Genomic DNA, 18,798 nt, shown 5'->3' with positions numbered 1-18,798 from the left:
GAGGATAAATCATTGATGGAAATAATATTTACTATATTGAATAACATTTGGCAATTACTATTTTATTAGATCTTAATCAAGTTTAAGATAAATCCTAAATAAAATTGTCATCAACTAATTTGATGATTCATACATGCAATCGGTTTTTAGTTTAATCGAAATAATTAAGGCCTATTCGACACCGATTACGTTTATGAATGATGAAATTTGTTTAACGCGGTAGAAGGATACTGCCGTTGACTTTATTTCATGGTCCAACTTTATTTCATACAAATAAGTATCGTCATTGGTGAATATCGACTTATCAGTACCTGAAATTAATTATTTTGAGATATTCTTTTTTTACTCAAATGATTTGTTAAAGCCAAGTGGTTATTATTATAAATGCACATTTATCCTCCTATTACTTCTTTCTTCGATAGATTCTCGTCGCTATAGAGTCGTTATAGATTCAATTTAAAGAATCGTGGAATAAATGAAATTATCAAAAGTTTAAACGCTTTTACTTCGACAACCAAACAGGGAAACGTATAAAAAATTTGAAAAATCCGAACGACCATTCTGTGTCCATCAATTTTAAAAGCTATAATGTCAGTATTAGATAAAGAAAAATTATGTGTACACTGTCTTGTGCACGAAATAGTTACCAACAAAAAGGTCTATGAGAAATCAGACTATTTAATACAAAATACTGCTTTCTCATTCGATCCATCTATATGGGTAATATTAAATTTATAGATATTAAATTTTAAATAAAATTATTTATATTAACCACATCATTTGTCAAGAAGAAAAAAAGATTTCTAATGTGCTTCTGAATAGTTAAATTAAAAAATTCATACATAAGAAGTACTCAGTAGAGGCCTTTCTATGCGGAGGCCCAAAACTTCATTAGTTTCATGGTAGATTCACTCCTGCGTATCGTAACGTCTTTTATCCGATTGTCAATACATACTGATCATTAGTGTATTCATTACGCATTCTATTATAAAGTATAGTATACTGATTATGTATTAGCATAGGAACAAATTTAGGCTGCGAGGAAGTAACAGTTCTTGAATGTTTTGTATTTTTTTAAATACCATATATGGTAACAATACTTATCCTATTATATTTATCTTTGGTTAGATTTCATTTCTATTTTATAACTTCTAAAAATATTCCAATAATTTATTTTATTGTTATTACTTTAGATGTTTCAATTTTATATAATTGTTCCTGCCAATAAATACTAATTATTTATTGTATTTTATTTAAAATTTGTTCCTTTTGCTTTATTAATTTAAATCTTGTTTCAATAATTCTATAATATTGGTTACTTCACCTCTCATTTTTTCAAGTGAAATGCATTACATTTAATTGTAGTTTTAATATTTATATACTTCAGAGAATGAAAAGAAAAAGGAAATTGCTATCGGTTGGCTCTGTTCGTATACTATGCAAATTTTTAGACACATTGATCGTAGAGCGGCTTGAATGTCAGAATCGATAATCTTTTCTCGCCGTTGCCGCTTCGATGTGTGCGCATTTATTTGCATTTAACTGATAATACGCCGTACTCAGCATTGAAATACAGTAAACTGATACGAACCAAAATATAGTAGTTTATTTCACCAAACATGTTTCCTAATAAGTAATTAATTATTGGAATTTTGAACAAATATTTCGTTCTTTCTTCCGTTTCTAGACGTTCTATGATTCTATGATTAGATATAGCAGATTATAACAAAGCATGTTAATACTACCAGTTGATGAAGGAAATGCCATAATTGCAATGATCAAACCAAAATAAGACTAGACGACAAAAGTGTAGAAACTACTAAATACAGTCACATACAAAGAAATCCAGACAGATTCAACAAAAACTTAAAGAAAGACAGCAGTCATCATCAAAACAGCCAAACTACCAGATAGTATCAACAAAACCGTTCAACCAAGTGAAAGTAAAGAGCGCAGACTTTATGGACTTCCCAGAATCTACAATCACAATATTTTACTTCAACTCCCAAAATTGTTAAATTCTCTGTCATATTTTCGAGGTGTATCTCAAGGTTCTATACCCTTTGTCCTTGCAGCATAAGATGTTTGACCTCTTCCATGATCCTCCACATTAGAACACCAATATTACTATCCAGATCATTGAGCAGTGTTACGTGTTCCTTCATATTTACCTCTCTCCGCTCCCTGGATAATCTCGATCAGCAGATATTTCTGTTAAATATAAAATGTAACAGAAAGGACAGAAGAATGTTGTGACGAAGGTGGAACGAAAGAAGGATTTAGCAACAGTTCAAGCGATGTGCATGTATAAATGCTATTTATTAAGACTGGAACCTTAACCAACTATACGCAGCATTAAATCTAGGAATCGTGATCAGTGACAGGGTTTCGTTGACGTGGTATGGACCAGTACGCGAAAAACGCCAACGCCAGTGGAATTAGTAATGGAAACAGTAGCTATGTTTCGCCATACGTTTCGCACTCGTCTAAAACGTTAACCTTTTATAGTCCTATGTTGAGTGAGGCTCTACAAAAATGTACTAAAATTAAAAAAGCTAAAAAATAAAGGGTTAAATTCCAACTGGCACAGGCAAAGATCGTGACCCAAAAAAATCTAGTTGCTTACACCTGCTATACAAACAATGATATAATATATAAATAATATATACATGTAAAATACATATCAATGCGCACATGAAACCTTTTACTCGTGTAAATGGCTACTTCAAACAATATTAGTTTCAAACATGGGCTTTCCATTAACGATTCTATCGAAACCAAGATTTCCTAGATCAATTGTTATATATCTCCCATCGAGGATTAATTCTGCAATTGCTCTACCAACAGCTGGCGCTTGTTGAATTCCGTGGCCACTGAATCCGGTTGCAAAAAATACATTGTTATAGTATGGATGGATTCCAATTATTCCGTTTTGATCGAAGGTATTGTACTCATAAAATCCTGCCCAAGCAGACTGTAGCTATAAAAAAATAAGTATATCAAAAATTCAGTTTCCATATTTCGCTTTTTATATAGGGTACACCTATGAAACTGAAGTTGCGTCTTGAATATTTTAAATAAAGAGAAATTTTTGTAATTGAAATATACCTTTAACTTTTCAAAAGCTTTAACTCTGTGTGCAAGTGACGGCCAGATTACATCATTGAAGTAATTCTCATCGACACTCAAGTCCTTAATTGAAGGCTCTTCGGATTCAGACGGTGAACGTCCACAAATGTAAGTACCTGCTAAGCCTTCTCTCCTAAGACAAATATCAAAGTTTATATAACAAAGATCATATTATTAAGTAATAAAACAATTTTATGTTTAATTAATTGTGACCTGAAATATGTTCCTGAATTATCTACTGTTAATGGAGTGTTCAGCCCCGGTCCTTCAGGGCAGTGAAAGCAATATACATATCTTTTCCTGTGAAATAGAGTTACTATAGTATCTATAGGTTGCATTGTATTTAATAATTTAACGTTTTTAAAGTTTTTATAAATATGAGATAATCTATTAATTTATTACCTTGGTTCGACAGGCAGTGCTAGGTACCGTAATCCTTCTTCTGTACCAATTTTAGCCAGCTTAGCAACCTCTCCACTAGCAGCACCAGCAGCCACGATACATATAGCAAATTTTATAGTTCTTGTCTCACCCTCTGGAGTTTCTATCTAGAAAAATATGCATTTACTTACATTCTTTCGTTTAACATAATAATTACTATATTATCTTCTATGAACACAATTTATAACAGAAGTTGATTACAATTCACATAATTAAAACGGAAATAATAAAATGTGAAAATGAAGTTAAAGGAAAAATTATATGTTACTACTCGTATTTTATAAGGAATTTGAAAAGAATCTACACTAATAATCTTTTCTAAGTATGTGATATACAGAAAGTCCCATTAGGATTAGTCCATCTGTGCTATTTTAAATAATGGAAAGAAGTATTTATATAAGTTGCATGGCTTCTTCGTGGCAAAAATACATTAAAATTAAACAAAATTAATTTGGTGAATACAAGAGATTGTAAACTTCATTTATAATTAATAATAAAATAAAATAAAAATCTTACAACCAATTTATCCAAACGGTCATTAGGATGATTGAGTTTATTCTTATATGTAAATCCTTTAGCTTCTGCATAAGCATATTCTGTTCTTAAATATAATGCCTTTTTTTTAAAAGCACAAAGAAGAGTCCATGGATCAAACCAACCCTCTTTCTCCAATCCAAAACAACCCAATGCAATATCTTCTGTATTTAACCAAGGAAACATATCCTTTAATTTGTTTGGTGCTAGTAAAATGTTCTTTGCTCCAAGAAAATTTTGCAATTTAGAGTTTTTTTCTAGTGTTTCAGCTCCTGTATTGCTTGCCAACATTAAGTATCCATATGGATGGAAATATGGATCAATAGGAGGCTCTCCATCGATGCCTAAGTAATCATTAATGTTGCGTATGAACTCTGCTCCGAAAAGGGACATTTCAATATTTTCTTCAAGAGAAAATTGTTGACGTAACCCTCCAACGGAAAGAACTGTGGATGCTTTGGTGTACTGCAAGTACAATTCAAATTTATTTTATTGAATAAGTACTAATCAGTTGATATAGTGTAATTGTATAACGAATTAAAAATAAAATGATGTGATAAGAAACATACCATAGGATCTTTTTCAACAACTATAACTTTCATTTCCTTGTCGTAAACACGATTCTTCAACCAGTAAGCTATGGAACTACCTATTACTCCACCTCCAATTATAACAATATCACACTCACTTGAAATAATTGGTGTGTGCTCTGCCCATGGTATTTTATCATCATTAGGATCCCATGGTACAATTTTGTCTTTTATAGATTTTATGCCATTCTTTAGCTTATTTAGTGTTATAGGAATAGAAACATTTCTATTTTGTGGAACTCTTCTTATAATTTTCTATAAAGTAACACAGAAATGAATATATATTTTTTAAACATTATTGAAGGCTTTTATATCAAACTATTAGAAAAGAGTATGTTTACATAAATAAGATAATTACGTATGTTGTTATGAACTTAATAATGTTATATTAAGGTATGTATGTTATACATACATACTACATTATTAATAATATAATAATAACATGGATTATTATCGAACTATGTAGCTAATTACATTTCATTTTTCTTTCTGAATTATCAGTGGTGACTAGCAAAGCTGCCGTGTAACTAGCACTGTTTATGTAATTTTTAAGGTTAACGTACAAATAAACATTGTGTAAGAAATGTAATCTAAAGTGCCAAATTAATTCGCCAGTCAGTGAAAAAATCTATAAACATACAAAATGAACTCAAAAATGCACTTTTTGTCCTTACCTTGTCTGAAAAAGTTCTTCCAGTTTGATGAAACAAATATTTTTGAAGACAATTAAACTGCCTTCCATTCTTAACAAAAATACGTAACATATTTATAATAACTACAATTACTCTCGGTTAACTCTAAATAGTTTCATGAATATTTTGATTGAAAATAAGATTCTTCCTATCTTGCATCTTTAAATCATTATCTCAGAAACATTATATCTGTTCTGTAAATTTTCCATGCATGATAAGCAACGCACAAACAAACATTGCATACAATCCATGTACTTTTCATACATATTGTTGTAAAATAAAAATCATTGTAAGATAACGCAGATTAAAAACGTCGATTCCACGAGACTGCACGAGACACACGTGCACCACTGCTTGTACACGCAACACAAGCTCGAGAAAACTGTTACATGTGTGTTCTCAGAGAAGCCGGAGTTTTTCGCGCATGCCTATTGAAAACATCATGGTCATGATCACCGATCAGGGAGCCTATTCTCGAGTTTGTACAATCAGTTTTCGTCAGTTTTCGTATACGCAAGTTGGTTGGTTGGTCACTTGCACATGACGTCTCTTCAAACGGTATTCTCGAATTGGAAGCGCGTCACATTTAATTTAGAAGTTATATTCATAATTTATAAACTAAACGTAATAGAGAATTACGATTTACGACATTATATTCTAATAAATTATATTCATTTTTTTTATTGCATGTTCCTACAAATCTGCAAGTACATAGTATATAATAAAATTGTTTAGATCTGTATGTATGATAACATAAAGTTATTGCTTATACTAGCAGTTCCTAATCTTTTTTTTTGTTTCCTGTACTCCTTGATTAGGTATATCAGTTATGAGTATCTCTACCCCGAAATAATACAATATTTCATATCTGCAAGATCTTACAATAATTAGAATAAAGTGTTACTACATTCTTCATTTTGTTTTTGGGTACCCCTTATGATATGTGTACCCTAGGTTGGGAATCGTTGATTTATACACTCAATTTTGTTTTTACATGGTAGTTATGTTTCAAATAATATCATGTAGAAAAAAATATACTGCTTGAGGTAAAGTAGAGAATTTATTGACTGATATTGATATGTATTATGATATTCAAGCAATTTGTTATAAAAGCATGTAGATACATATTTGGTATTGACTTTCTATGTCGCTATTTTTAGTGTGAGCACTACTACAAGTATATATGAATATTGAAAATAAGAAGGCACAATGACAAAAGCATTAACGTTTGATCCATTATCCAAAAAATATATTCAACATCTCACAAATGTTACAGTAAAAATCATCATACTCCGATCTTTTTTAGATCGATCTAAATTACGATCTTATTTAGAAAAAAAAAAATTACTAAATACATTGATCAGTATGAATTTGATAATTACTTAATAATTACTTTAAGAAAAAATGTCCTGTTTGTCGTATGTCTACTGTAGGAAAAGGAAGAGATTTTCCTGCAAAGAAAATTTATTAACTGGGTATGAATGAACATTTATGGATACTGAATTCTATTAAAATAAGTATATTTATGTATAACAATAATTAAAAATTTAATGATAACACTTATGTATATAATTAATTGAGTTTTATCAATTTATATTACAAAAACATGAATTCTGGCACTAAATAGAAAAATTATTTTTATCGGGACACTGTTTTTGTTTTAATTGTTGACTCTTTCCTTCCTAAATTCTTACAATCTTTTGATTAAACTACCTTGTATTTTTTAATATGTTACAAAATCTTTTTCTTAAAAAAGATCATTAAAAATTGTCAACCCTTATTATTTTGTTTATCAATCATATTACATGGAATCAAAACTAATTTAGGAATCATTCCAGATGGGGCAATAAATTGTTGAGTACCTTGTGATCTATTGCATCCAGAATATCTGAGCTCTGCTTCTGTTACAATCTTACAAATATTCATTTTAATATCAGCTTGCACTTTTGAAGGAAGTCGTTTAACAGTTTGTGCCATACTATCAAAAAATAATTCTATACTACTTTTTCCTTCTGGTGCTAAGTAGACCTGGTTGTAATTGTTCTGTGTATTTAAAAAGAATATATTAGTAAATTAAAAAATGGCGATAACTAGTTATAGTGGCGAATAAGTTTCATGATTTGTTATGTTTGAACTTACCGTTGCTTTGGTGGAAGTATTTTTGACAGTACTGTTTGCAGCTGGTGCGGTAACAAAAATTGGTGTATCAATTGTTCTACTCTTAAAAGGTGAGGTTTTTATGAGACTATAGGTTGTAGGCACTTCTGATGGTTCAACTTTCATCTTCTTTGGTCTTATTTTTCTATATTTTGATTGAATTTGTTGCGTGTACATGTCAATATCATTTTGTATTGTTTCTTCTATCTCTCGACTTTTTACCACATTGTCTTCATTATCATTCAATTCTAAGGAATCACAATCTAAAACTGGATCCGCAGTTGTTTCTTCCAAAACTTCCAAGTATTCGCTATAATCTTCATCATTGCGATCTTCCAATTGCTCCAATAAACCTTCAGAACTGATTCCACCAGTATTAATATCTTGAATGTATTCTTCTGTTAATTCTATACTTTGCGGTTGATAATCCGATTCATATCTAATTTAACAGTATTAATAGTATTTAAGTTTTACATACTTGCTTGATACAATAAACAAACATATAGTCAGAGGGATATTCCTACATAAAATTAAATTTGCGAAAAATGAAAGCATATGCAAGCACCTAAGTTAGCTATATATGATGAACATAAAAACTGAAATTGCAAAAATTGCAAATATACTCTTGATATAATATAAGTAATGTTACATTAATAAATTGATAATATTGCATTAATGAAAAGCTGCATAACATTCTTACGGAAATTTTAAGAAGCTCAGATGATCTTCAAAAATCCATTTTTTTCTACGAACTCCCTTTTCCGTTCTATTCTTGTATTTAAGTATGCGACAATAGGTATCCCTTAAGTTTTTCCATCTTAATCTCACCCAGGTAGCTAAGGACATTATTTCATCTATATTAATATATTCGTTTCACTAACTTAATAAGTAAATTTAAAATTCAATTTACAACAAAATATGTAGTATTAAATTAACAAAGTTAAAATATAAAAACAACATATTAACATATTGCTCATTAAATATGGTAAAACAGAACCTGCAAAGTTAAAATAAAAATTGTTGTTGCAGATTAAAAAGATTTTCGACAAAGTTATAGTAACTTTTGAATGTTTAAAAATATTCCTTTATTAACTGTCACATGTACATTGTTTTGGAAAACAAATTTTATTTAACGTTTACAGTATGCGCATAAATACGTCTAGTATTGTTAAAAAAAAAAACGAGATGAAGCTCACGGAAACGTTTAAATTTGTGCTAACAATTTGCCAGAATTAATAAAGGTTTCTTAGTGAAAAGAATGTTGTACCAATAAAAACATCGGAAATCGTTTAAAAAAAACGTGGAAGAAGAAGAAAATGAGTTCGTACGATCGAGACCAAGTTCATCAGAAATCCTCTTCCAGACCTTCTGCCGAAATTCCTGAAGCTTAATCGAAGAACCCTTCACTTCGGCACTATATAAAACCGGGTGCTGTTTTATCGCGTCGATGATCTTCAATGAAATTTTATGCGAATCAGGCGGCATCGTCGGCACCATTTTTCGTCCGTTGAAAATCGTTCCGTGAAGGAAACGAACTACAGTCGTCGATATTGAAAACTCGATCCTACAATTTCAACTTGAACTAAAATGTTCATTCGTTGCAAAGAAGTCCGGCGTTCAATCTGCGATTTAAAGCAACTATCGAAAAATTATTTAGTCATAAAATAAAATAAAATTTACAGTTCCATCCATTATTAATGTTACTCGTAATGTAAATAAACGAATTTATTCAAAAAGTTTGACAAAATGTACGAATTTTTGTTTTAATGTTACATTTGTCTGTAAGTAAGTTAAAACATTCCTTTTCTTTTTCGAAACTGAAATTGAAGGTTGGATTCGTTGCTCGATGTAAATGTTGAAATCAATTTTGTCACACAAAATGGATAATGAGGTTTAAATTCCTGCACGAAGATATAATGAAAGGTCAAGGAAAATTTTCGTCGCGCTCTAAGCACTGGACGTTAAGTATGTTGAAAAATAGAGGGCTTGTAAATTAAACAACAATCGCCATTCTTTGCGACTAACTACACATCCATCGTATTTTTTCCCCGGAAGTCTGTTTGTAATTATGCTACATATTATCATCTATAGCTTATTTTACATTTCTATTGATGCATTTTTAAAGATTCTCTCATGCTTTGATAAAATTCTTAATTTTAATATTATTATTATATCTATCCAGTACAGGGCCGGCAGTAGGGAGGGGGCGCGGTCGGGCAACCGCCCGGGGCGCCAAATCTTTGTGGGCGTCGCAGTCCAGTGTCCCTAGTATACGAATATAGTACAGCTGCTATACAGGGTGTCCCAAAAATGTTGTAAGACCTTGAAAGGGGTGGTTCGGGAGATGATTTGAAACAACTTTTTCCTTAGCGAAAATGTTGTCCGAGGCTTCGTTGAGGAGATATTAAGGAAAACCACTGACCAATCAGAGCGCGAGTATGCCGATGGAGCGGTCGCGATAGCGTATGAGCGCAGCCGCCTAGCGCGTACCTACGCTCCACCGGCATACTCGCGCTCTGATTGGTCGGGGTTTTCTGTTAGTATCTCCTCAACGAAGACTCGTACATTTTCGTCAAGGAAAAAGTTGTTTCAAATCACCTCCCGAACCACCCCTTTCAAGGACCTCCAACATTTTTGGGACACCCTTAGTTTAATTTATATTGTAGTTTAGTTTAGTTGTAATTTATATTGGATATATATTGCATATATTGCAATATATGCATTATATTGTATTTATATATAATTTATATAAATTATATTTGTAATTTAGTTTACTTGTAATTTATATTTGTAGTTTAACAATCTTTACAATCTAGCTACAGATTCATCGTTTGATATTATTACCTTGTCTTCTCTTCTTAAAAATTTTAAGCCCCTGAAGGGGCGCCAAGATAATCTTCCCCGGGGCGCCAATATTGGTAAGAGCGGCCCTGATCCAGTACTTCAAACATTCAACATATTGGATTTGATAAAATTTTATTCTGTATATAACATATTCAGAAATAACATAATTATCGACAAAATTATTTTCTAATTTAACTGTATTAATGTTTAAGCACGAAATATTCGTATAAACAACCATGTAACGATTGAAATAATTTGTAAAGAATATAATTTCTATAGATCTGAAGTCTGTTGAAATTCAGAGTTTCAGATTCGGATCTAGTTAATGGTGGTTCATGATCGTTTGGTCGTTCTATGTAGTCAATGACTGTTCTGTTGGGTAATTGGTTTTTCGGAAAAAAGAACATTTTTAGGAAAGTGTACTTTTGAGGTAAAAAAGAATGGCACAGTTACCATCGGAATTAATTTCTCATAGCAGAAGAGTATGCAATCTTTATAAACGTGTTTTGCGATCCTTAGAAGACTATCATCACAACAGACTTGATCTTAGGTATGTTTATGCTCATATTTTTTTCTTCAAACTTTTTCATATACAGTGAATTACAAAATTATTCGCTCTGTCGAAAATAGAAAAAAAAACCAAATGACATAATGAGTTAACAAAGAGCTTCTTACAATTGTTTTATTTGAAAATACATAGTTTACAGTTCAATATAACAAAATCGTATGAAAGATTTTGGTTTATGATTTTAGAAAAACGAGTTATAATAATTTATTACACGTTTTCACGTCATAAATTATTCTCTAACTTTGTATAAACCAGTGTTTTAATAAAATCAATATTATGTAGCGTAGTCCTTTTCATTTACAATTATGAAAAGTCCTTTTGAAAAATTAAACAAGTATTTTACATTTTGTAGTATTATTTTGTTGAAAATAAATGTTTAATATCTATATTTTGTAAATAAATGTTACATTAAAGAAGGTTTTAAAAAAATGTTATGAAAAATGAAAGAGAACAATGAAACATTTTGATCTCTGCTTTATCTTTTATTCCTTGTAGTTGTTCCATCTTGTATTTTTCAAATACAAATAATTAATACCAAACAACTCTTTAATGCCTTATCTGCAAAATAAAAGTAATGATTTTGAAACCCATTTAGAATTAAAGAAGTTATGGTTGAAAGTAGTAGAGGCAAAATTGTCATATCCTGTATAGTTTTATTAAAATATATTGGATTTAAGTAATGTTTTGATTAAGGTATGAATCAGTTTTAATGAGACAACGTTTCGAGGAGAATCGAAATATACGTGATGCTCGTATTGCAAAACAAATTCTATTAGATGCTGAAGAAACTCTATTCAAAACAATGCATTGGCAGCCAAAAAAGTTTGCTAATTCCGTAGGCGGAGTAGCTTACGAACGCGAGGTTCTTCCTCCAGATTCTGTACTTGACTATTGGCATCCAATGGAAAAGGCTCAATATCCAAAATATTTTGCACGCAGAGAGGAGCTCAAGAAGGAGTATGAGGAGCTCTATAATAAGATGTTTCCTGAAATTCCTAAACCTGCTGCAGATAAATAGATGCTCACAGTGGAATACATTAATACTTTTATGGTTACAATAGTTATATGTAATATTTATGTAAATATACGTAAACATGCGTTATAAATAGTAATTATTCATTTTATTTACCATCTAATATATTGCTATTAACAAACTCAAGAAGTCTAACTTAATAAATAAATATCTTCAACATTTAATCTGTAATTTATATTTTGTATGTAGGTTCATACAAAATCAATACAATGCACTACAGTTATTTTCGCTTTATTTTTTAATTCCAGACTGAAGTTTCGAATTACATTATTCAAAATTAGAAGTTTTTGAAAGTTTTGAATCTATAATGTTCATCTATAATGTTGTGTGAATCAGAAGTACATTTTTAAAATTTTCAATAATCTGATTATCAAACAATTTGTTCGCATAGAGGACAATATAGTCATCTCTTTGACTATATAAGTATGGATTACTAGTTACTAACTTCAGACGTGTACCAAACGTAGGGCGTATTCCAGCGAGATTACTAATCCCCAGATATGGGCAAAACCCTAGGCTTCGAATAAATCTGAAGTTTGCCGACACGTTTGTCTCGTTTTTTCTGTTGAACATTTTTCAAAGAAGGAAACAAGAGAAACACATCGGTAAACTTCAGATTTATTCGAAGCCTAGGGTTTTGCCCATCTCTGCTAATCCCGGTCCATGATCCATATTACTAGAAACGTAGAACCACTAGATTCACCAATAGTGAGCGAGCAGAAAAGTGGTGATTAGTTTGAATTTTTTAGTTTGGTAGTAAACACACGTAAAAGCCGCATAGAAGGGGAAAGACTGATGATCAACGCTCCATATCGGAAGTACTTGTCTAGTAAGTACGTGTTCAGCAGAAAATTCCCCAGAATTATGAATCAGTTCAGTGCAGTGATGGGCAAAACCCTAGGCATCGAATAAATCTGAAGTTTACCGATGTGTTTCTCTCGTTTCCTTCTTTGGAAAATGTTCAACAGAAAAAACGAGACAAACGTGTCGGCAAACTTCAGATTTATTCGAAGCCTAGGGTTTTGCCATGAAGACTATACAGGGTGTCCTAAAAATGTTGTAACATCTTGAAAGGGGTGGTTCAGGAGGTAATTTCAAACAACTTTTTCCTTAGCGAAAATGTTATCCGAGGTTTCGTTAAGGAGATATTAAGTGAAAACCCCTACCAATCAGAGTGCGGAGTATGCCGGTTGAGCGTAGGCTACGCGCTAGGCGGCTGCGCTCATACGCTATCGCGGCCGCTCCAACGGTATACGCGCGCTCTGATTGGTCGGGTTTTTTTATTAATATCTACTTAACGAAGCCCCATCCGACATTTTTGTGCAAAGGAAATTGTTGTTCAGAATCGTTTCAGCTACCCCCCATTTCCGGCTCCTCCCCGACTTTTGGGACACCCTGTATATATATATATGAATATGTGTATATATTATCTATAGGTATTCAAAAAAATATAGGCCTCAAAAAATTCATATGTATTTTGCAATAACAAATGGACTGCCGGTCAAGTGCAGGGCAATCTAAAGATTATCTGTAGATAAATTGTATACAAATGTCATGAAGACTGTATAAGGAGATATACAGTAAAAAGGTTCACCTTCAACTGCTCATAACTTCTGAACCAGTGGATTCCTCGCCTGAAAATCAGCATTTTCGGATTCCACTCGCCAAAATCTACAGGTTCAGGTGAAAAAAAACTTAAAAATTTTAGGTCCGCCAAAGTAAAGTTTAACCTAAAATACCAATATTTGGAAAATACTGTAATTTCAAATAGGCGTGTCTTTTTTGCCCGCTACTTTTAAAACGTTTGTCTCTCCGGCTGATCTTCTCAAACAATACGTTTCTAACCACACCGCTTTCGACAGTACTAACGTCTTCCCTGGTCGCCATTTGGGGTAACGCAAGCGTTCTGTCATGGAACAGGAATCGTTTCACAACGCGTGATTCCAGTCAAGAGGTTATCCACATTCGACCTGGGACCATTTGAATTTGTCTTGAGGTAACTGTTTAAGCTACAGGTGATCGTAGTTGAAGGATCGTTTTCGGTAGCAAGTATCACCAACGGTGTGACAAAGTTGCACTCGGTAATCGTCAGGTAATTGTCCGCGCACATAGTTATACTAGCTTAGGTTAAGGATCTAGTTAGACAATCGTGAATCGCATTCCGAAGATGCGAGACTTCGAATCACTTCGAATGCGGGAGATCCAAGCGTAGATGTAATATATTGAATACACATTTTTGGTTAATGAAAAGTTCGTAGGGAGCGCTAGTAGACACTACATACCCAGAACGTATTCAATGAAAAGCTGGGAACCACCAAATTATTGTGAATATCTCAATGTCGGCAGTGATCGGTAGTCGGTCATAATTTTTGAGTTAGGACTGTAAAACCCTGAAAATAATATTCTTTTTCTCTTCACTTTACAAAAAAAAATACATTTCATTAAAAGATGAGATTCTGATTATTTATATACAATTAATATTTAATCTTAGTGTAAAAATTATAATTTAGTATAGTATAATATAGTGATGTAAGTTATTTCCATACTTTATGTATTTGCCTTTTTTGGTTTAGGAATTATGGGACCTAGGAGATGTAAGGTAAAAGGATGCAAATTTGAAGATGCTCGATTGAGAGAATTCCCTGGTTCGTTGAAAGATAAGGAACGCTGTCTAAAATGGATAGCGGCATGCTGTAATCCAGAAGTAACCCTAGAGAAAATAAAGAATGCCAAGATTTGTGATGCACATTTTGAGAAACGTTACAAATTGTCAACCCATTTGAGTAGGACAGCAGTACCGACTCTGTATTTGCCAGGTATGTGTACATTAAGAACAAGCTTGTAGTCAAACAGGTACATTCATAGCTTACTTTATTATTTATAATTTCAATATTTTATAGAGCCTCTAGATATCCAATGTTCGGTCCAAGAAGAAATAGAAGTAATGGAGACGATAGAAATTGTAACTACAGAGACACACATTGGTAACCAAATGATCAAACATACATATTATAATCAAATAAAACTCAGTTTTTGTGTATAGCCTTTGCAAATTTAAAATCTAATTGATTAATGTTAATCAAATCATGTGATATTAATAATTCATAAAGAGTCGAGGTTCATCCACGTATAAACTTAATTATGTTGAATTTAAATTTTGAATCAATTGAATCGGATAAAAATTCGATAAGCTATGTCTTTTTGAGAAAAAAGTATAAATAGTATAAATAGTTTTAAGAAAAATACGTTTAAAGTTTTTATATTCATACGGCTGTATGAAGCTAATCTGACATTCCAGGGGCATACAGTAGACTTTCGCGGAAGCATTCTCCATATGGTTAGGAAGATTTTTAAGCAAAAAGAAAAAGTCGATTTTTTAAACCTGCTAAACCAGACTCCCCCCCCTTAAATTCCCTTTGTGATGAATGTTTCAGATACTCATGGACACAGGAGTGACAGGGAGGACACAACAGAGATCACACAGAAAACTGCAGAAGTCATGGAGGAAACTGCAGAGGTCACAGAGGAAACTGCAGAGGTCATGGAGGAAACTGCAGAGGTCACAGAGGAAACTGCAGATGTCAAAGAGGAAACTACAGAGGTCACAGAAGAAATTGCAGATGTCACAGAGGAAATTGCAGAGGTCACAGAGGAAACTGCAGAGGTCACAGAGAAAATTGCAGAGGTTATAGAGGAAACTGTGGTACCCATTACTGCTGAAGAACTAATGGAAAGAGAAAAAGGTAGTAAAGCATATTGTAGCTTATAATAGAATTATTTTTCTATAAATTGTCAAGGAATTCAGGGTAAATCCTAGGTTTGAAAATAAACAGCTATATATAAATCAGCTATAGAGTTTATTAAAGTACAAAGTTAGCAAACATTGTTTTACAAATTAAAACTTAAAGAAGTATCACACTATAGTGTCCTAGAAAATTAAATCATATTGTACAAGTAATATCATATTATAATATTAATTTTCATGTTTTTGATGCTTGTAAAATTATAAAGAAATCGCAAATTAAATAGATATTTAGACGATTAAAATAATTAATAAAATATTTTAATAAAAATAATTTGCTCAAAATAATTTCTTGCTGCAGAGTTTTGCAAACTAAGAAGAGCATCTCTTACTAAAAAAATGTAGTAATTTATGATATTCATCTATTTTATTTTTCTCTGTGATTTAGAATTAGCATTGCAGCGGTTCTGCACGACAAGAAGGGAGGACCTGCCTGGTGAGATGAAGCAGAAATTATCATATAGCGCCATATACGAACTACGAAGACGTAAGACCACATTAAGAGAAAGGTTGCTTGTGACGTGGGTTTGCGGAACGTATTGAAAGATAGCTAGAAGTTATTCGAAACTTTAATAAGTCACATGTCGAAAAATGGGACAAAATAAGTTTAATAGAAAATACTTAATGAATGATAAAATATTAGTACTTTCATTGCAGAAGCAAAATCCACACACATATTAAAACATATTTAGTGAAAATTTTGATAGGTAGCGCTAGTAGACATCGCAACTATATACCTAGCGAATCAGTGAACACCATCAGGGAATCCCCTAATCACCATTCTTAAATCAAGTCAAATGCTAAATACAATATTTCTTTTCTTCTTTTTTTTTTAACAAAAAAGAAATACATTTCATTAGAAAATAAATTTCTATTAATTTATTTACAATTAATATTTAATCTCCACATACAAATTATAGCGTAGGATAGTGTAACTTGTTGGTACAAGTCATACTTCATATATTTTTCTCTTTTTTTTTTTAGAAAATAGACCACCTTCGAAATGTAAGGTAAAAGGATGCGAATTCGAAGATCGGCGAATGAGAGAATTCCCTAGTGCTACAAAAGATAGGGAACGCCGCCTGAAATGGATAGCGGCATGCGGTGACCCAGATTTGATTACAAGTATACCAAAGAGTGCAAAGATTTGTGATCTTCATTTTGAAGACCGTTATAAATTGTCAACCCATTTGAGTAGAACAGCAGTACCCACTCTGTATTTGCCAGGTATGTATATGTTAAGAATAAACTTGTAGTGAAAGAGGTACATTCGTAGCTTACTTTATTATTTATAATTTTAATATTTTATAGAGTCTATAAACGTACAGTGTTTAGCACAACACAGTGTGACTACGGAGAAACATACTGGTAAGAAAATGTTTAAACATACATATTAAAATGAAACAATTTTAAAATCTAATTTCTTGGAACGAGTAACACACAAGATCGAATAAATAGTAACGCACGCACCACAATACGACTCGAACTGTCTCACATTCCCCTAAGCATCGCATACACAAATGCATACATATTTCTCAGGCATTCTTATATTGTTGTTAAATATAGTGCCTGCTAAAGACGAGATATCATGTCACCCGTACTCAATGTATTAAATATAAACACAATCTGTGGGATGAATTTAGAGAATGACCTAACATTATCTATCGTACTAATGCCGAATTTGTAATCCGTTTCTTAGTGTAGCCTCTATCCAACCGTTCGATCTGTTGCAGCAAAGTTGAGCTAGACATAGCCAAGGAAGTTTCACTCCAGATCTCAACGCAGTTTACAAAGACTGTTTCTCGTTTCGCACTCTTCGTTGACTATCCTAGGACAACAGCATGTACTACTCGGCGCGGCTTAAGTCGAACTCGTCAGACAATGAGAAACGGCATATTATACCGGCTATCAAGGTGTCTAGAAAAAAAGTACGGGCGTCAACGACCAACGCAGTTTTCAACGCATTCACGTCGCATCATAGCTTAAGTAACACGCTCGTCATACGAAAATAGTCCTACAGCTGATGATGAATTCAATCGGCTTAATAAAGATATGACACACCGGTCATCATCGTGTACAATGTAGACTTATCTTACGAAGAAAAAACATCCTTCGCTGACCTAATCTACCTGTAAACAACAAAAGAAAGGATCGACGCCGCTAACATTTACGAAAAATTCCACGCTACTTGTAGGTGAGTAATATGGCGGCATCTTCCCATAACTCGTCGCTAGAGCCATACGTTTCCCATCAAAGAGATTATATAGATAGAGTAGAGGAATCACACATGTTCGAATTTGTTTTTTTATCAGCTACAAGAATACATTATTAAAAATACTTCGTTCCACTTAAAAAAAAACATTGACAAACTTACTAATAAGTTTTTTGCCTGTCATAGTATGTCCCCTCCAAACTAAACACTTTCCTCTGGAGACATACCTTTGTATCATTAAAAACAACAGATATTTTAGGTCTTTTACAGATGTATAGTATGTTGACCAGTGGACAATTTATATTAATGTATGTGTCTCTGTAGGGTGTAACAAAGTACTCATTTTATTCTGTACTACAGGGACATACGTAATAATATAAATTTACTAATACATGGTTCAAAGAATTTTGATTAACGTGGAACAACTAATTACAGATTTGGGAGTCTTTATAACCTCATCAAGAATGTCATCTTCACTTAGAGAATATTGTTGAAGGATTATAATTCATAATGTTGCATATTTCTACAAATGAAAGAATGAAATACATTACACATCAATGATGCATTATAGATGTATATATAAATTTAGTAGATGAGTTGTATAATAGCTTATTGGAAGTGCAATGTATAATAATGTATAATTTCTCTGTAAGTTATGTAACTTAAGCAAATGGACCTGTGTGGACCTACACTGGTTCGAAGCCTTTAATAAACATTTATTTAAAATTAAGTTCGAATCGTTTATCCGTAGATGAGTTAAAAAACGTACGCCAACTAAATAAAATGATAATACTTC

General features: G+C 32.2%; 4 protein-coding genes across 12 annotated transcripts; 2 read left to right on the top strand and 2 right to left on the bottom strand.

Annotated features, from left to right (window-relative positions):
• Nucleotides 1-1,134: 1,134 nt before the first annotated feature.
• LOC128872310 (FAD-dependent oxidoreductase domain-containing protein 1) lies at nt 1,135-5,722 on the bottom strand. 3 transcript variants are annotated; one of them, XM_054114876.1, is made up of 8 exons: nt 5,369-5,722; nt 4,674-4,949; nt 4,087-4,569; nt 3,532-3,677; nt 3,343-3,429; nt 3,109-3,262; nt 2,695-2,980; nt 1,135-2,527 (listed from the first exon to the last, which is right to left on the bottom strand). In XM_054114876.1, the coding sequence occupies exons 1-7, from the start codon at nt 5,456-5,458 to the stop codon at nt 2,726-2,728; spliced, it is 1,491 nt and encodes a 496-aa protein (XP_053970851.1). In that variant the 5' UTR covers nt 5,459-5,722; the 3' UTR covers nt 1,135-2,527; nt 2,695-2,725. The 3 variants fall into 3 exon arrangements, with proteins under 3 accessions (XP_053970851.1, XP_053970850.1, XP_053970852.1); XM_054114875.1 differs by lacking the exon at nt 1,135-2,527 and having other exon boundaries at nt 2,630-2,980; XM_054114877.1 differs by lacking the exon at nt 1,135-2,527 and having other exon boundaries at nt 2,630-2,980; nt 3,532-3,673; nt 4,230-4,569.
• Nucleotides 5,723-6,428: 706 nt separating this feature from the next.
• On the bottom strand, nt 6,429-9,506 carry LOC128872312 (uncharacterized). Of its 2 annotated transcripts, XM_054114882.1 has the most exons (6): nt 9,224-9,506; nt 8,872-9,107; nt 8,244-8,379; nt 7,526-7,982; nt 7,249-7,429; nt 6,429-6,837 (listed from the first exon to the last, which is right to left on the bottom strand). In XM_054114882.1, the coding sequence occupies exons 1-6, from the start codon at nt 9,229-9,231 to the stop codon at nt 6,776-6,778; spliced, it is 1,080 nt and encodes a 359-aa protein (XP_053970857.1). In that variant the 5' UTR covers nt 9,232-9,506; the 3' UTR covers nt 6,429-6,775. The 2 variants fall into 2 exon arrangements, with proteins under 2 accessions (XP_053970857.1, XP_053970856.1); XM_054114881.1 differs by lacking the exon at nt 6,429-6,837 and having other exon boundaries at nt 6,890-7,429; nt 9,224-9,499.
• Nucleotides 9,507-10,706: 1,200 nt separating this feature from the next.
• On the top strand, nt 10,707-12,067 carry LOC128872318 (NADH dehydrogenase [ubiquinone] 1 beta subcomplex subunit 9). The gene is made up of 2 exons (XM_054114902.1): nt 10,707-10,937; nt 11,649-12,067. Exons 1-2 carry the CDS (start codon nt 10,828-10,830, stop codon nt 11,971-11,973), a joined length of 435 nt encoding a protein of 144 aa, XP_053970877.1. The 5' UTR covers nt 10,707-10,827; the 3' UTR covers nt 11,974-12,067.
• A 1,350-nt stretch (nt 12,068-13,417) lies between these two features.
• LOC128872313 (uncharacterized) lies at nt 13,418-18,732 on the top strand. 6 transcript variants are annotated; one of them, XM_054114887.1, is made up of 10 exons: nt 13,419-13,671; nt 13,851-14,080; nt 14,562-14,804; nt 14,889-14,972; nt 15,423-15,731; nt 16,179-16,277; nt 16,775-17,017; nt 17,102-17,158; nt 17,524-17,984; nt 18,438-18,732. In XM_054114887.1, the coding sequence occupies exons 3-9, from the start codon at nt 14,567-14,569 to the stop codon at nt 17,535-17,537; spliced, it is 1,044 nt and encodes a 347-aa protein (XP_053970862.1). In that variant the 5' UTR covers nt 13,419-13,671; nt 13,851-14,080; nt 14,562-14,566; the 3' UTR covers nt 17,538-17,984; nt 18,438-18,732. The 6 variants fall into 6 exon arrangements, with proteins under 6 accessions (XP_053970861.1, XP_053970862.1, XP_053970860.1 ...); XM_054114886.1 differs by having other exon boundaries at nt 13,418-13,984; XM_054114885.1 differs by having other exon boundaries at nt 13,419-14,080.
• The last annotated feature ends 66 nt before the right edge of the window (nt 18,733-18,798 follow it).

Source organism: Hylaeus volcanicus, chromosome 2, assembly GCF_026283585.1.
Source record: "Hylaeus volcanicus isolate JK05 chromosome 2, UHH_iyHylVolc1.0_haploid, whole genome shotgun sequence".
NCBI classification, from domain to species: Eukaryota; Metazoa; Arthropoda; class Insecta; order Hymenoptera; family Colletidae; genus Hylaeus; species Hylaeus volcanicus.
This window is presented reverse-complemented; position numbering and strand designations above follow the sequence as displayed.

Excerpts from the sequence above, each read along its gene's own strand:
- LOC128872312 (XM_054114881.1), bottom strand. Across the intron at positions 8,380-8,871 it reads TGATGAACTTGGTCTCGATC|CTACCTGGGTGAGATTAAGA; the intron begins GTACGAACTCAT and ends TAATGTCCTTAG. Across the intron at positions 7,430-7,525 it reads ATACTTCCACCAAAGCAACG|AACAATTACAACCAGGTCTA; the intron begins GTAAGTTCAAAC and ends TTAAATACACAG.
- LOC128872313 (XM_054114884.1), top strand. Across the intron at positions 16,278-16,774 it reads CATATACGAACTACGAAGAC|AAAATAGACCACCTTCGAAA; the intron begins GTAAGACCACAT and ends TTTTTTTTTTAG. Across the intron at positions 17,018-17,101 it reads ACCCACTCTGTATTTGCCAG|AGTCTATAAACGTACAGTGT; the intron begins GTATGTATATGT and ends AATATTTTATAG.
- LOC128872310 (XM_054114876.1), bottom strand. The coding sequence starts at position 5,458 with ATGTTACGTATTTTTGTTAAGAATGGAAGGCAGTTTAATTGTCTTCAA. Across the intron at positions 4,950-5,368 it reads GAAGAACTTTTTCAGACAAG|AAAATTATAAGAAGAGTTCC; the intron begins GTAAGGACAAAA and ends GTTACTTTATAG. Across the intron at positions 4,570-4,673 it reads TTGTTGAAAAAGATCCTATG|TACACCAAAGCATCCACAGT; the intron begins GTATGTTTCTTA and ends TTGTACTTGCAG.
- LOC128872318 (XM_054114902.1), top strand. The coding sequence starts at position 10,828 with ATGGCACAGTTACCATCGGAATTAATTTCTCATAGCAGAAGAGTATGC. Across the intron at positions 10,938-11,648 it reads CACAACAGACTTGATCTTAG|GTATGAATCAGTTTTAATGA; the intron begins GTATGTTTATGC and ends GTTTTGATTAAG.